We start from the raw sequence: 16,733 nt of genomic DNA on the forward strand, positions 1-16,733 counted from the left end.
GTTTTAAGGACAAACCGTAGAAATTTGGTCATTTAACTTTCATGTCCCACTGGCTATGATCTAGGTTTATGAACCTACCATAACTATGAAAGGTCTATTTATTTGAAACTTCGTTACACACAGAGAGAGAAAGACAAAGGGAGAGATGGAATTCTTCCAAAAGGGAGAGGAGGAGCTCTCCCACCTGCTGATTCACTCCTCAAATGGACAAAGCAGCTGGGCCAAAGCGAGGAAACAGCCAGGAAGTTCATCTGGATTTCCCACCTGAGTGCAGGGATCCAAGACTTGGGCCATCTTCCACTGCTTTCTTAGGTGCAATAGCAGGGGGCTGGATGAGAAAAGGAGCAACTGGCACCCATAAGATGCCAGCTGGAATTTGCATCATGATTTTTAAGCTAATTCTCCTGAGAACATTTCTTATTCTCAGGTTGTGCCTGTGGAGCCAGGCTTCTAGTGACAGCCATTGGCAGTCTGAGTGACAGTGGTTTGGTGCCAGGGCCAGCCTTGGAATGGTGGCTGGAGGATGACCCGTGGCTGGACTGCAGAAGAGGATGCCTTGGCAGACCAGTTTTGCAGAGTTCTGGGCCATTTCTGGGAGCCCAGGCTAGAGCCCCTTCCTTCCATCTGTCCATTGGCTTTGTGAAATATTTCATTCTCAGTTGAGCTCCTTTCTGCTTCAAAACTTGAAGGGCTTTCTCTTTACGTAGCTGAATCATAACCGATAGGATTGTAGGGTAGAAAATGTAGATCATCAAACATGACGTGACTTTCTCAGCAAACGTAGCCCACGTGCTTAGCCTTCACCCCTGCGAAATTCCACTGAAACGACGAAAGGAAAGAGGCGGTGGCAGAGGGGAAGGAAAGGAGAAGTTCTAGCATCAAGTAGGATGTGGTGCCACAGCTGAAAGATGAGTGAAATGAAGCTGAAAGCGAGTGATAGTGGTGCTCAATTCCCCATGTGAGCCCTGTGGCGCCCCCAGAGGATGGTTGGAGGCGCTCCAGGTTCTGAATGTCTTGGCCATGGAGGGAAAATTGAAGGACTTGTGTTTGGAAACTGTGTGAGGTCCCTAGGCCTGGGTTACTACCCTCCTCTGTATTATCCCCTAAGCCTCATTTTGCTTGGCTGCATTACATAAAATGAGAACTTTTACCAGACATATAAAACAGGGCCAGAGTGTATTAAAATGTTCATCGGAGCAGGGGACAATTGTCACTGAGCAAATGGGTTGTTACAATTCCCCAGGGGTAGAGGGAACATGCCATGCCACACAAGGAGATAGCCTAACTGGCCAGGAGCCAGAAGGGAAAAGCATGGCACAAGCCTTTATCACAGTTCCCATGGGCAACCTAACGCTGAGCAGGGTAAGTGGTCTTGGGGGTGCCTAGCTTGAATAACTTTGGTGGGCTCTGAGCTTCAGGGGTCATCTGATATCTGATGCTGAGATGACTAGGAGAGAGCCAGTTAGTGGCTTAGCCTGAGTGGGGAGGTGGCTGAGCGCATAGATCCTGTTACTTGGCCTGTGTTTATGAGTTTTGCTCAACCAGCTAGCCCTGGGTGTGGCAGTTCTACCAGTTCAAGAAGACCCCAGACACTAGAGCATTATGAATATAGAAAACAAGAAAATAGAGCTAAACTATAGAAAGAAGGGAGATAAATATGTCCTGCAACCCAGCTAGTGGCACACTGCAGCACAACGGTTTAAGCCAACATTATGAAGCTGGCATCCCCTACTGGAGTATCAATTCAAGCCCCGAATGCTCTGCTTCTGATCTGGTTTCCAGACACGGTGCCTCAGAAGCAGCAGATGATGTCCCAAGGGCCCCTGACACCTATGGGAGACGCAGGTGGAGCTCCTGGCTCCTGGCTCTGGCTTGGTTTGAGCTAGCTGCTGTGGCTATTTGGACAATGAACCGCTGTATGCAAGACGCCATCCCTCTGTCTCTCCCCACCTCTGTCAGACTACCTTTCAAATCTTTCAAAAAGTCAATATCCAAAAACTTGATTGGATTTGTTTCAAGATTCAATGGGTAATTCATCTAGATATGTAAATTTTGAGAGTTGCTCTCTGGGTGAATACATTAAAAAAAAAAAAAAAAAAAAAAAAAAAAAAAAAAAAAAAAACCTTACTGGATACTCAATGTGTTCCAGACACCAGGCTAAGAAATTTAGGTGCTGACATTATGACATAGTGTTAAGCTTCCACCTGCAATTTTGGCAGCCCATATAGACACTGGTTCATGTCCTGGCTATTCCACTTCTGATTCAGCTCCCTGCTAATGCCCTGGGAAAGCAGCAGAAGATGGGCCAAATCCTTGGGCCCCTGCAACCGTGTACTTCAGACTTCTGGTTTCAGCTTGGCCTAGCCCTGGTCATTTTAGACAGTTGGGGAGTGAACCAGTGAATGAAGGACCTCTCTATCTCTCAGTATCTTTCTCTGTAACTCTTTATTTACAGATAATTTTACAAAATACTGCCTCACTTAAAATCTCCAACAATCCCATGTGTGTAGTTATTAGCAGTCCCATATTCAACTGGGGAAATCAAAGTTTGGAGAGATGAGATTACTTGCCCAAGTTCATGCTACTAATTATTATGGGATGGGCATCTAATCCCAGTTTCCTCTGGCCTGAGTCTAAGCTCACAGTCATCATGCTCTCACAGCTCTACCTGTGCTGAATGCATACACACGCCATGGAATCACAGCTTCTCACAAAGCCTTCAACTGAATGTCAACGTAGCATGCTGTGAACAAATGAATGAGAATAGTAGTAATAATGACTGCAAGTTTATGCCAGGATTAAATTAATGTATGTGGCTAAGCACCACCCCCTTCCAACGTCTTTGTACCTCTCAAAAAAAGCAAGGTGCTTGGCAAGTTAATCTGCACTCATGACAGATGCGCTTTTCTAGGAAGTACTTACTGAAGCTGCATGGGAGACCGTGCTGGCCCAACGTCCAAATAAGCTCTGCTAAGTTACGATTAAAGCCTGGCCTTAAATAAAAAATAAATCACTTGAAAATAAATTTTCAAATGAATTGCTAAATTTAATAACAAACTACACTTTTCAGTACCCATGATGACACTAATCCCCATCTAAAAAGAAAAATTACCTTTATAAGATCGTTAATAGTTATCCTTTCATTTAAAATTTTTTCATATACAGACATTATATTCACTGCCCTGCATTCTGTGTATGCAAATGACTTTGGGAAAAATGATAATTTTTAATGTAATTTATTCCAATTTTTTCATTAGGGAAAAGCGGTTACAGGAATGGAAAGCTCTTAAGAAAAAGCAAAAATTTGGAGAATTAAGAGAAATTTCTGGAAATCAGTATGTAAATGAAGTCACAAACGCAGCAAAGGATGTGTGGGTTGTGATTCACCTGTACAGATCAAGGTAATTACCGTGATGTTCCAGCACGTTCGTGTCCTAGTATTTTGGAAGAAGTATTCTGGTTTTAAGGGTCCATAAAGAATGTAACAGAGTACTTGAGAAAAAGAAATTTATGTATGTATTAAACATAATAAATACAATCATAGAATTTCTGGTAGTCATTGGCTTCAGGGATTAAATTAGGCATTTGAAAATATTTCCATTTCTAGGCTGAAGAATTTTTCATACTTTCTAGACAAATAAGTGCTATTACAACGTCCACATACCACATCCTGGTGCCCAGGTTTGACCCCTAACAGGCTTCCTGCTCCTGCAGACACTGGGAGGCAGTGGTGATGGTTCAGGTGATGCAGTCCCTGCCCCCCACGTGAGAGATCTCACTTGCATTTCCGATGCCCAGTCCTTTTCATTACAGCAAACACCTGCCACCCCTTCCAGTCAAATTTTAATAAGACAGCATGAGTCAGGGCAGAGTCCAGGTAAATCTGCTCAGAGGTGCAGGTATCAGAATCTCTTGGCCACATGGCTGTGGCTGGGAGAATCAGTGCCAGGCCAGGCTTCCTGCTAGGGAGCCTAGCTCCCTGTCAACTGCTGCCAAGCAGTGGGCAAATCCTGGGCTTGCGGGTGACCAGAATGATAATGGCACCATCTTGGCTTGCCCTCTGGCCACCTACCGGGGGAGCTCTGGGGTCTTGGGTTCTGGAATTACTGCATAGGGACATACGTGGACAAGGCCACATTGCATGTAGGTGAAGAATAAATCCTGAGGGACATTCAATGACAAGGCCACTATTGTTTCAGATAAGTGAGGGGTCTGAGACCTGGTGGTTTGGAGGGGAGACACTGGAAGATCAGTATGGGTCAGACTGATGCACCAGCCCACGTGGGAGTCCTGAGTCAGACTTGTTAGCATGGAACATTGCTGTCCACCTCACGCTAGTTCATGTGAAAGCTAGGGCTGGCGACATGTCTAACAAGACTAGATCCCAGTACCTGGCTGTTGTCAGAACAGAGGACAGGTCACATTAGGTAAAGCCATGACACTAACCAGCACATGAGAGAACCAGGTCTGGGGATAGATTCTGTGGGGGATGTGTGGGCCAAACCCTGTGGAAATACAAGTCCCACTGCTTAGCTCAAGTGTTGGGTTGTGATGAGCTGACATAGGTTTGACCAGGGAACCTGCAAACACTCATGGGTACAGGGACCTAGAATAATCTGGGTAGGTCCAGGCTGCAGCACCCACATGTGCATCCTAAAACAGGGCCAGTTTGCAACATTCACCACCTCATACAAGTGTAAGATGGAGTGGTAGGCAATGCTGGCCAAGGGCCTAGCACTGCTCTCATGCATGAGATCTGGGTCTGGGAGTAGGCTGAGTGGGGGAAATTGGGAAACTCCCCTAGTGGGTCATAGCTCCTGTTGGTGAGCATGTGGTACAAGCCTAGGAGTCAGACAGGCTGGGCAAGGTAACTCCAAATGTTGGCTACTATGGAGGGTTGGTTTTGGAAGGTGGCAGACCAGGCAAGGCCAAGCAAATCTTAGCTCCCTGGCAAGTACAGAAAGCAGGCTGGAGAACAGGTCATGCTATGCTAAGTTGTCACACCTACTGGTTTGCATGAGCCAGAGATAGGAGCAGACTGAGCAGGGTCAGCTTTCATCACCCGCCAGCAAGAGCTGAAACTGGGGCAGGCCAGGCCCGGTCAGACTACAGCATCCAAAGCCAAAGGCCAAGACAGGGGAGGAATTATGCCAAGCTGCGTCAGAGCAACCACTGGCACACACAAGATCTATGGCTGGAAATGGGCCTGGTTGGGGAGCTAAGAGGATGCCCTGTCTGCGTTGTGGTTCACACCAGTGACTGAGGGCCAGAGTGGGGTCTGCTGTCTGGTCTGGACATGGCTGCAGCGTCCCTTGGCACAAGTGTGGACTGGGGTTGGGGTGCGCCAGACAGGGCTAGACTTCAGCACCCACTGGTGCCTGTGAGAACCGGGGTAGGTGTAGGATGGGCTGGACTAGGTCTCTGCCCCTGCTGAGCCATGTGTGAGCTGTGTCTGGATGTGGACTAGGCTTGGCGGGACTGTAATACCCAATAGTAAAAACCGGAATGGGCAAAGACCAGTCAGGAAAGGCCACTGTTTCTGCTAGGACAGGAGATGGACTAAGTAGGACTGGCCCATGGACCCACCAGTGTACATAAGATAGGACATTGGGAGAGATTCTGATGGAGGAGTTTGGGGAACTCCTCTGTTGAGACACAGTCCCTGCCGGTGAGTGCAAGAACCACGATAGGGAACAGCCCGGACCAGGCCAGGTAATGGCACCCACTGGCATAAATTTGGCGTAGGTCGGGGACGAACCAGGCTGACCAGTTCACATCACCCGCTGGCGAATCTGAGCACCAGAATGGAGTGTGGGTCGGACCAGGTTGTGTCACAACACAAGCCAGTTTACCTGAGGGCCAGAACTGGGGAGGGGCAAATGGACTGGCTAGGCGGTAAACCCCACCAACGGAAGTTAACCAGTGGAAGCTAACCAACAGGACTGTAGCATGAGTTGGAATTGAGGGTGGGCCAGGCACAGCCAGACTACAGCACCCATCGGTAAATGCCGAGGTGAGGTGGGCCATTTCATACTGGGCCGCAGTGCCCAACCAACACACGTGAGACCTGGGGAGAAAGCAGGCAAACCCAGTGGGGGGGCTGTGGAGGACTTCCCTGCTAGACCACCACTCTCACTAGAGAGCAATGATTTATGACTGGGGCAGACCAAACCGAGCAGGGCCACAACACCAGCTGGCCTCATGTGGGTTGGATCAGGAGAAAGCCAGGCTGGATTGACTGTTCCTACTTTGCAAGCATAAGCCAGAGTGGGTGTGGGTTAGCTGGGCTTGGTTACAGCATCAGCTGGCAGATGCTGGCACAGGGAGGCAAATTTTGTTAAGTTAAACTGCAGAACCACCTGGAGGGTGCAAGATCTGGAAGTGGGAGTGGCCCAGCAGGGAAACAGGGGGCACCTCCCTCTCGGTTACCATTCCGACTGGTGAGCATGAGAACGAGGACTGGGGCAGGCATGGCTAGACAGAGAGTGGCACTGCCGGCAGGTGTGTTGGCTGGATAGTAGGGGGTGGGTTGGGTTAAGCTAGGCTTCAATGCCCATTGACATGTATGAGAGCTGAAGTGGATGTGGGACACACTTGACCAGTCTGTTGTACACACTGGCAAGCACGGGAACCAGGGCAGGGGGTGAGCCTGGTGAAGGTTATTGTGAGTTGCTCGAACTAGGCTGCAGCTCCCACTGGTGTACATGAAGCCTGAGTGTATGGTGGGCAGGATTGGGCAGGGCTGCAATACCCATTGGCTTGTGTGGAAGACAAGGCTGGAGACAGAACTAACCCAGCAATTGCAGCCACCAGCATATGCATAAGCTGATTGGGACAACAGACTGTGTCAGACCCTGTATTGGCAAGCACACACAAGAATTAGGTCTGGGGAATCGCCTCAGATGAAGTGAAGTTTCTTTGGGGATCCCCCCAACTGAATTGCTGGACTCAGAACCCCAACCACGGAGAGAATAGCAGGTTTCATGGTCTGACTGTGGAGTGCACGTGTCAGAGCTGGGCCTCCTCAGTGGCTTAAACAGAGCAGTGGACAGCATATCCAGGTGCACATGGCAGTACATTGGAGTCTGCAGAGAACACCTGGTACCACAACAGAGGACAGAAGACAGAACAAATTGATCAACTACCACAGCCAACTGTTGGCAGTGAAGAGCTGGGCAGAGAGGTGGACTATGTCAACCAGTGGATACTGGGGAGATTTCATCGTGCTTGGAGTGCCAGTAATTCTAACACTGAACTATCAAAACCTCATGAGCAGGACCGTCGGAGCATGCCCCACACTAGGAACCCCAGGATGGTGTTGGGTGCACAACATCCATCCCAGGGTACAGAGGCATTTGTGAAACTGGGTGTGGCTTCTCTCCTTCTCTCCCTCCTTCCCCCAGAGAAAGGAAAAACAAGAATGTGGAAATGGTGATCTCACCCACCTTCCTGAAGCCCTAATCAACTATGCAAAAATCATCAAAAATATAGTTTTTTAAAAAGACAATATGAGTCATAAAGGAAAACTAAAAACTTGTAGATTAAATTTTAAATCACTTTAATGTCTTTTACAAAAATATCTATATTTAGGTAGAGAGGGAGAGGGAAGGAAGGAGGGAGAGAGAAGAGGGAGAAAGAGGAAGAGAATGAGACTGTGAGAGAGACAGGGCGGAGGAGAGAGCGTCTTTCATCTGTTAGTTCACTCTCCAGTGGCTGCCAAGCTGGGCCAGGCCGAGGCCAGGCACTACCTGGGCCATGGTCTGCTGCTGCCCAGGTGCACTGGAGGCATAGTGGCAGGACGTGGGCCTGGCATTTATACAATGTGGAATGTGGGTGTCCTGAGCGACAGTTTAACCCGCTGCAACACAAGGACCACTCCCCATTTTCAAGTCTTCAATGAATGACATTTCCTTTTACCCATATTACTTTTTTGGTCAAATCAATTTGTAAATGTCACTGCTAGTAACTGTCAGAAACAAGGATGATAAACACAGACATTTACAAAACCGGGATGTTTGTGGAAAATGTTACAGAAAAAAGTAGTTCACTGTTATTTTTTTCTGACACTTTCAGATTAGTAGAATCGATATTGCATCTGAATGCCTCTAACATAATGATTAAATTATTTCATGATTATTTCTAAGCAAATAAGTAGGTTTAAAATTTAAAAAAATTTTTTGATAATGATTACAAGGTTGATCAGGGTGGGAAGGATTGAGGGTTAGGGAAAGTGGGTAAAATTGTTTCCAAATTTGCTATTTCTTCTTGTTTCTTGGGGAAAGGGAGAGATAAAGAACGAAGCCACACCCTGCCTCCCAAATGTCTCAGTTCCCAGGAATGGGGAACCGCCACCCAACATCAGCCCAGGGTCCCACTATGGAACATGTTCCGAGGGTTCTGCCCAGGTGGTTTGGATAGTTCTGCAATGCTGTCGATTTCGCCCATCCGAGGGTGAGGCAGCCCTCTCAATGCCCATTGGCTGACATAGTCGACCTCAAGTCTCCACTCACCCAGGTTTTGCTGTCATTGTTTGCTGGGGTAGTTGTAGTTTGCTCTGTTCGCCTTCCTCTGCTGTGGTACCCGATGGGCTGCCATATTCTCCCTATGGCTCAGGGCGTGTGCCCACTGCTGCGCCTCTTTCACTTGCAGGCATGCCCAAGGACCCAGGCCGACGATCAGAACCCCCTGGATCCCCTGTTCCCGGAGTTTGTGGACCTGGCACCCACCTACAGTACCCACCAGTGAGAGTTGGGTGTAGGTTTTTTTAATTTTTAAGATATATTTATTTGAAAAACAAGTTAGAGAAGAAGAGCTTCCATCCATTGTTTCAGTTTCCAAAATGGCCTCAATGACCAGGGCAGCGCCAGGCCAAAGCTGGGAGCTTGCAGGTTCTTCCTCATTGCCCCCATGAGGGCAGGAGCCCAAGCACCTGGGCCATCCGCTGTTGTGTTCCCAGGTACATGAGCAGAGAACTGGATTAGAAGCGGAGCAGCTGGGGGCTCAGCGAGGTATCCAAGCGGCCAAAGTCCTCACTTCACACCGGGATCCCATATGGGCACCGGTTCTAATCCTGGCAGCCCCACTTCCCATCCAGCTCCCTGCTTATAGCCTGGGAAAGCAGTAGAGGATGGCCCAAAGCCTTGGGACCCTGCATGGGAGATCTGGAGGAAGCTCCTGGCTCTTGGCTTCAGATCAGCTCAGCTCTGACCATTGCAGCCACTTGGGGAATGAACCAGCAAATGCAAGATCTTCCTCTGTCTCTCCTCCTCTCTGTAAATCTGGCTTTCCAATAAAAATAATTAAATCTTTAAAATAAAAATTTTAAAAGACAATGATTTACCCATAATATTTTAATTGTGCGAAGTGTCAAATAAATTTGCTTCTAGCCATTTTTATTAATTTTACAGGAAGATTATGACTGGGTTTATCAGGGTTCCTAAATTTCTGGAATTGTAGTGGGTGTATGCCAGTATAATTATTACAGCTGGGTCTATCATTGAGGTGAAGGCTCAGCCTGCTTGAGAAGCCTTGGTGGAATCTAACTTGTCCTGGGCTGGTGGGCAACTGGTTCAGCTTGTAGTCAGTCTCAGGTCTGGTTTTAGCCAGTCCTGCTTACACCTGTACCCGCTCTCCAGTTTGGCACACTTGTGTTATTACTATGCCCAAAAGCATGTTGTGGACCTTGACTAACACCAGCAGGCCCTTGATTTGTCTTCTGATGGCCGAGGTCTTCCTTGTACTTTTACAGCTCTTCTGTAGTTGAACGTTCTGGGCCCTGAACTGGAGCACTGGTTTCCTGCCCATGGCCCACTGTTGGCATTGTCTTCAGGTGGGCCCTGGTTGCCTGATCCCTGCTCTGCCTGCCACACTCTTTTGGATGCATTCAGTTCACGGATGAGGTCTAGACCGGGATAATGGGGTGAAGGATGTTACCTAGAGTTAAGGAAGTTGGGATGTGTTCATTTCATGGCGGTGACAAGGGGTTGGAATCCCTACATTTCAACCTGGAACTGAAAGACTGTCTGGTTGTTGTTTGGTTTTTGTGTCTCAGGAACTGAACATTGGCTTGAACCACACGTCCCCTCAGTTGATGTGGGTGTATGTAGTTTGCCTGAGTTATGGCTCAGATTCCCTGCACAGTTAGCTTCATTCCCAGACCAACACGGTTGGCCGTAAAACAGCAGCGTCTACACCCGGCTGGCTATGGTGGAGGCAACAGTGAAGGGTGGTAATGACAAGCTTTTACATTAAAACTATCTAAAGCCATGCTTTGGTTTTGGAGATGTTGAACTTATTTTATTACACTGAGATGAATGGTTTAAAAAACATGTGTGTACTGTTTTTTTTTTTTTTTAGCATCCCATTGTGTTTGTTGGTTAACCAGCATCTTAGTCTCCTAGCAAGAAAGTTTCCAGAAACTAAGTTTGTTAAAGCCATTGTGAATAGCTGTATTCAACACTACCACGACAATTGTTTACCAACAATCTTTGTTTATAAAAATGGTCAGATAGAAGGCAAACTCATTGGAATTACAGAATGTGGAGGGATAAATCTCAAGCTAGAAGGTAATCATTTTATTTTAAAAATTTGTTCATAAAGATTACAGGTGAAAATGTCCATGGATTAGCGATGCAAGTGTATTTTCTCAAAACACAGGTTTTTTCCCCTTATTTGTAGTCTCTTCCAATATGCCTCCAGATTCATATTCTTACCATTATGCATATCGTGCCAATCTTTTGCTTAAAAGCCTCAGTGACTTCTATGTCTCCTAAGAATTTACCTTTGCATTGATAATTCTCAGTGCCTTTCTAGTTCCTTTTCTGCGTAGGCCGTTCTTCAACCAGAACCCCCAGAAACACCTTACTCGTTTGTACCATCATGCTTTGTTCTGTACTCTGGCCTTGTATCTAAAATACTTCACTCTTTTTTGTTTTCCATCTTCAAACTTTATCCCTATAGGTCTCGCTAATTTTTGTTTATCCCTTTATGTAACCCTAATTCATAAGTTTTATTCCTCTGTTGAATTTCTATGCTATAAGATGTATGCTATAAGATGTCCTTTATTTTCCCTGATTTGCCTGTTGTCTGATCTCATGGTTGCTCAACGCCCTTGGAGTGTCTTCTAACAAGGGCAGGGCGTCCCCTTTATCTTTTTCTTGGCACACAGCTTGGCAGTTTGTATTTTTACCTGCTTTAATGAGTTTTACTTCCTAAGGCTAGCTGTTTGATTTGCCAAGTTCTTGGAACTACTTTAACTCTAAATGACTGAAGTGAAGATGTTTGTCTCTGAGCATCATGGTCAAGTCCTCGGGAGTGGCTGTTTCCAGAGCTGTTCCTCTGTTCTCGCAACTCGCCACGACTGCTGCTGGCTGCACTGAGACCTCTGTTCTTCAGCTGCTCCAGAGTTTATGCCCCTCCCCACTTTCCTGCTCCTGGTTGCTGAGCTTCCCGTGGACCTGGGATCTTTCCTTTTAATTAAAAAAAAAAAAAAAAAAAAAAACCTACAAGAGTCTAAAGAATAATGCAGCAAACATTCCTGAAATTGTCATTATCTTAAGTCTGTTTGGGCTGTTACAAAAACACCATATGCTGCACAGCTGTCAACAAGAAGCATTTCCTTGTCACAGCTCTGGGGGCTGGCCAGTCCAGACTCAAGGTGCAGGCAGATCCAGTGTTGGGTGAGGGCCCCCATGGATGTCGACCTTTTAAATTACTTTTATCAAGTTTGTTTGAAGGCAAAGAGTTTTACCATCCACTGGTTCCCTCCCCAAATGACTGTAGCAGCCAGGGCAGGGTCAGGCTGAAGCCATCCGGGTATCCGGGGGACAGGGCTCTCTTCCACTGCTTTCTCGGGTGCATTGGCGGGAAGCTGGACCCGAAGCAGAGCGGCGGAGACTTGAGCAGTTGTTCCGCCGTGCGTGCAGGTGCTGCAGGCACAGGGGTGTGCCACAGCTCTGCTCAGGTGCTGACCGTTCACTGCATGCCCCCCACAGCAAAGGGGGCAGATGAGCTCCCATGGCCCCTTTTCTTAGGGCACCAGGCCCATTCTGAGGCTTCTCCTCATGACCCAGTCATCTCCCTAAAGCCCCACCTGGTCCCAACATCTGGGGATGAGGCTTTCACCCCATACATTTGGGACCTAGACTTACAAACATTGAAGACCACAATAGTCATCCAGACTACAAATTGTGCATTCCTTTGGCAAGTTGTTTGCTTATTTTCTTGAAAAGTGATTACAGATACAGTCACCTGTACTCCATAGTCCTAGGCCCCTCCCCATTGCCTTAAAGGCAAACACTGTCAGTGTGTGGGTCCTTTTCTCTCCTAACTCCCAGGGAGAGATGCCAAAGACAAATATATGGATATAGTTTAAAACTTGTACTAAAATGCACACTGCATAGCATTTACCACTTGCAGCGTGTTTTAAGTACGCAGTTGTTAACATTAAGGACATTCCTGGTGTCCCACTGCCGTGGCATACAGATTTCCAGAAATCTTTTCATCTTGCGTAACTGAAGCCCAGTGTCCCTTAAACAACAACTCCTCATGGTACCCGCCCTCCAGCCCTGGCCACACCCATTCTGCTTTCTTGCACTGTGAAGTTGACTACTCTAAACGTCTTACATAAACAGAAATCACATTTCCTCCGTTTGTAACTGACGTACTGTATTAGCATAATGACCCAGGATCATCCGTGTTGCAACACGTATCAGAACACCTCGTCAGTCTACAGCTCACTCACTGCAGCTACAGAGCACATTTTCTGTCTCCACTCATCTGTTGATGAGTTAGCAGTCAAGTTACTTCTACCTTTTGGTTACAAATCCATTCAAATCTCTGGGTTGTATTCTGGGAACACACAAGGAGAGGAACTGCTGGATTGCATGCTAATCCTACTCAAAGTCTTGAGGATCTGGTCCATGTTTTTACACGGGAACTTCTCTAGATTCACAGAAACATAACAAATGATTATCTTAGAAATTTGAAGCAATGCAATACATTGTGTTGTTGTTGTTTTTCCCCCAAATGTAGCAGTTTTCAAAATCTCTCAAGTTTTTAATATATGTCTGATTCAGTAATTTTAAATCCTGTCTAGCATCCTAATATCAGATATACCTCAATGTCCTGACAGGTGAGGTGTTTTTAGTTTTCTCTTGATAGCCAGTTCTGCTGTGACCATCCTTGTGTCCACTTGTGGAAATTTCTCAGCTATATGAGAGATGATCCGATCAGAGGGCAGCACAGGCAGCTGGCACAGTGCCCATGATACTATTGCTTTATCCCATCAGCTATAAGTAAGAGTTGTCAACATCTTCACCAGGTCTTGGTGTTCGCACACTGCCGGGTCTTCGTCAGCGTGGTGTATATGACGTCGTGTCTTGGCATTGTTTCAGTTTGGACTTGGCTGATCACTAGTGGGGCTAAGAATCTCTTCACATGTACTCGTCACTCTGGTTACCACTCCTGATACTTGACACACTTTGAGCATTTTTCACTTCTGTTGTTTCACTGAATTTTAAGTGTATGAATGTAAAGCCATATCATGGCTTATCATTTCACTTTTTATTATCAGATAACAAGTACAGTCTTGGCATAATCAAAACTAATCTTTTTCTTTATTTTATACCTTTTGTACTTTCCTTTAAAAATACTAGCATATTCTTAAGGCGAAAAATATTGCTCTGTATTTTCTTTCAAGTTTTATTTATCAAGTTAGGTCTTGCACAACGCTGGGGTCGACACTGTGCATCCAAATCACACTTGCCACTGATTTCTTTTAATGAGTTACTTTTAGAAATTACTTTGTTTATTCGAAAGGCAGAGTACCATGGAGAGTGAGAGAGAGAGATCTTCTATAGATGGGTTTGCTTCCCCGTAAGTCCCTGGTAGCCAGGCTGGGCCAGGCTGCCGCCAAGAGCTCCCACAAGGCCTGCTGGACCTCGGGCACTTGGGCTGCCACGTGCTGCCTCCCCACCGCATGACTGGGAAGCTGGAAGTGCAGAGGACCTAGGCATTCCGCTATGGATGCAGGCAGGTTAATCGAATTTGTTTAACCACTTTGAAATATACACTTCTGTAGTATTGAATTGACATTGTGCAGGCCCGGTGTGGTAGCCTAGTGGCTAAAGTCCTCACCTTGCATCTGCCGGAATACCATACGTGTGTTGGTTCATGTCCCAACTGCTCCACTTCCTATCCAGCTCCCTGCCTGTGGCCTGGGAAAGCAGTTGAGGACGGCCCTGCAACCTTGGGACCCTGCAACCATGTGGGAGACCTGGAGGAAGCTCTGGGCTCCTGGCTTCGGATCGGCTCAGCTCTGGCTGTTGCAGTCACTTGGGGAGTGAACCAGCAGACAGAAGATCTTCCTCTCTGCCTCTCCTCCTCTCTGTATAACAGCCTTTCCAATGAAAAAATTAAAATTAAAGAAATTCAAAAAATTCAAAGATAACAAAAATTGACATTGTGCAAACAAGCTCCAAAAGGTTTTTCATCACACAGAACTGATTCTAACCTATGAAACACCTTCCCAGTCCCTTTCCCTGGCACCCAGCCACCATCCTGTTTTCTGTCTTTACAAATTACCAATTGTATTACATACTTCATGCACGTGCAATGTCAATTCATTTTTCTGTGTTATCTTCGAGACTCCTTCGTGCTGTGGCTCTATTAGAATTTCCTTCCTTCGTAAGACTGACACATTCACCCACAGATGGGCACCTGGGCTGCCCCCGGGCCTCCTGTGGATCTCGCTGCTTTGAACACGGCTGGACAGACAGCTGTCAGAGTGTCTGCTTTAATTTTGCTGGCATTAGATTTCCCAGAAGTGGAATTTCTGGATCATATAGCAATTCTATTTTAATGTGACTGTAATTACTCTAGCCTTATTTAATTATCTCTACTAGGGAAAAATCTTTTTCAGAATTTTCCAAAATTGTTGGAATTAGTCAAGTGAAAGAGCCCATAGAATTCTTGTGAGAACCGCGCGTGTCGGTTGCTGGAGAAGCAGTGCCCTCATCCCTGTGCCTGGCACATCCAGAAGTGAAACACAGCTTGCTATTTATTCTGATCCTTGCTTTAAAATTTGATTTTATATTTTTCCGTATAAAATTCTGTACTAGTACTTAGTAATAATACATTTTTTAAAGGTTCATTTATTTCTTATGGAAAGTCAGATATACAGAGAGGAGGAGAGACAGAGAGGAAGATCCTCCATCTGCTGATTCACTCCCTAAGTGACCTAGTGGCCACGATGTCCGGAGTTGAGCCAGTTCAAAGTCAGGAGCCTCCGGGTCTCCCATGAGGGTGCAGGGTCCCAAGGCTTTGGGCCATCCTCGTTTGCTTTCCCAGGCCACAAGCAGAGAGCTGGATGAGAAGTGGAGCAGTTGGGACACGAACTGGTACTCATATGGTATCCTGGCATGTGCAAGGCCAAGGACTTTAGCCACTAGGCTACTGTACCAGGCCTATAATAATGAACTTTGTGCACATGCGTTGACAGGGCATCTTCAGATATCAGGTCAATTCTTCTTTTGTTATTATTCTATCTAGGCTTGCTTTCTGGGACATATTTTGGTAATGTGTATTACTCTTGAAATTTTCTGATTCAAGTTTCCAGAAGCTTTTGGCATGCTGTTTTTGCAGGAGTACCAGGGCTTTTAAACTTTTAGGAAAGTTTTAGTGGTTATGAGTATTCCCATTGACCCAGATCTTGGTTTCCTGGATCTTGGTTGTGTTAGGTTGTGGCTTCAAGGCAAGCAAAAGGATATGAAATGCTATCTCGTCACTGATAACATCCCACGCCAATTCTTTGTTATTTGGTTTCTTTGCTTGCTTCAGATGTGTCTGTCTCTTTGAAGTTCTGATTTTGTTGGTTATCCATTGCTTTTGGCTTTGTTATTTTTACTAAAATATTTTCTTCCTTACATCCTTCCAGTTACCCTTAGGTTCACTTTATAACTCTTTGCCTAACTTCTTTGACTTTCAAACTAGTTACTCGCAATCATTTTAAAATAGTGATTTTAAAGATTGTGTCCTCCCATTCGGTATAGCTTTGCTGTATCCAGTGTTTCCTTGATATTTTAATACTTTTTCATTGTTATCCATCTTTGGTTATCATTTCTACATTAATTTTACTAGTGTCAACTTACATTTTCATTCAGACTTTTTCTGTTCCTTTATTAGATTGTTTTATCTGACCAAGTTCACTGGGTTATATATTGCAGAACTTGAATGGAAGCTAGCAGAAGTTGGAGCAGTGCAGACCGATTTGGAAGAAAATCCCAAAAAAAGCATCGTAGATATGATGGTGTCTTCAGTTAGAAACACCTCTATTTATGAGGACAGCAATAGTTCCAACAGTGATAATGACACCAAATAGAAGTATTTGATAAATATCATGAATGTACACGTATACTGATTTTCTTTATTGCTGCCTTTATAACAAGAAATCAGAAAATTTATACATTGATTTTAAGTTTTTATTAGAATTATGATTTATAAGTCATTTCAAAAAGTTTTGGGTATTTCAGAATATTCATTAACTCAAACAAAACCAATACCTGTACCAAACCCTTAATTCTTCTCTGTGATGTGTCATTGTTCTAAATATGCTTGACAAAAATACTCAAATATTCCAAGTCCTTTGTGTTGCTTCCTCTTTCCAAAGAGGGAACCGTGAAAAGTTCATGTTCAACATATATATTTAGCATTAAAAAAAGTTTCATTTTTATTTG

General features: G+C 45.5%; 1 protein-coding gene across 2 annotated transcripts in view; it reads left to right on the forward strand.

Annotated features, from left to right (window-relative positions):
• Positions 1-16,405, forward strand: part of PDCL2 (phosducin like 2) — a 44,655-nt gene extending 28,250 nt beyond the window's left edge. The window contains exons 4-6 of one of the 2 annotated variants that reach the window (XM_058667289.1): positions 3,258-3,401; positions 10,357-10,565; positions 16,183-16,405. In XM_058667289.1, coding sequence (XP_058523272.1) covers positions 3,258-3,401; positions 10,357-10,565; positions 16,183-16,196 — 367 coding nt within the window. In that variant the 3' untranslated portion in view covers positions 16,197-16,405. The remainder of the gene's footprint in view (positions 1-3,257; positions 3,402-10,356; positions 10,566-16,182) is intronic. The other variant, XM_004590869.3, reaches the window with a different exon arrangement.
• The last annotated feature ends 328 nt before the right edge of the window (positions 16,406-16,733 follow it).

This window comes from Ochotona princeps, chromosome 7 (genome assembly GCF_030435755.1).
Source record: "Ochotona princeps isolate mOchPri1 chromosome 7, mOchPri1.hap1, whole genome shotgun sequence".
In the NCBI taxonomy this organism is placed as follows: Eukaryota; Metazoa; Chordata; class Mammalia; order Lagomorpha; family Ochotonidae; genus Ochotona; species Ochotona princeps.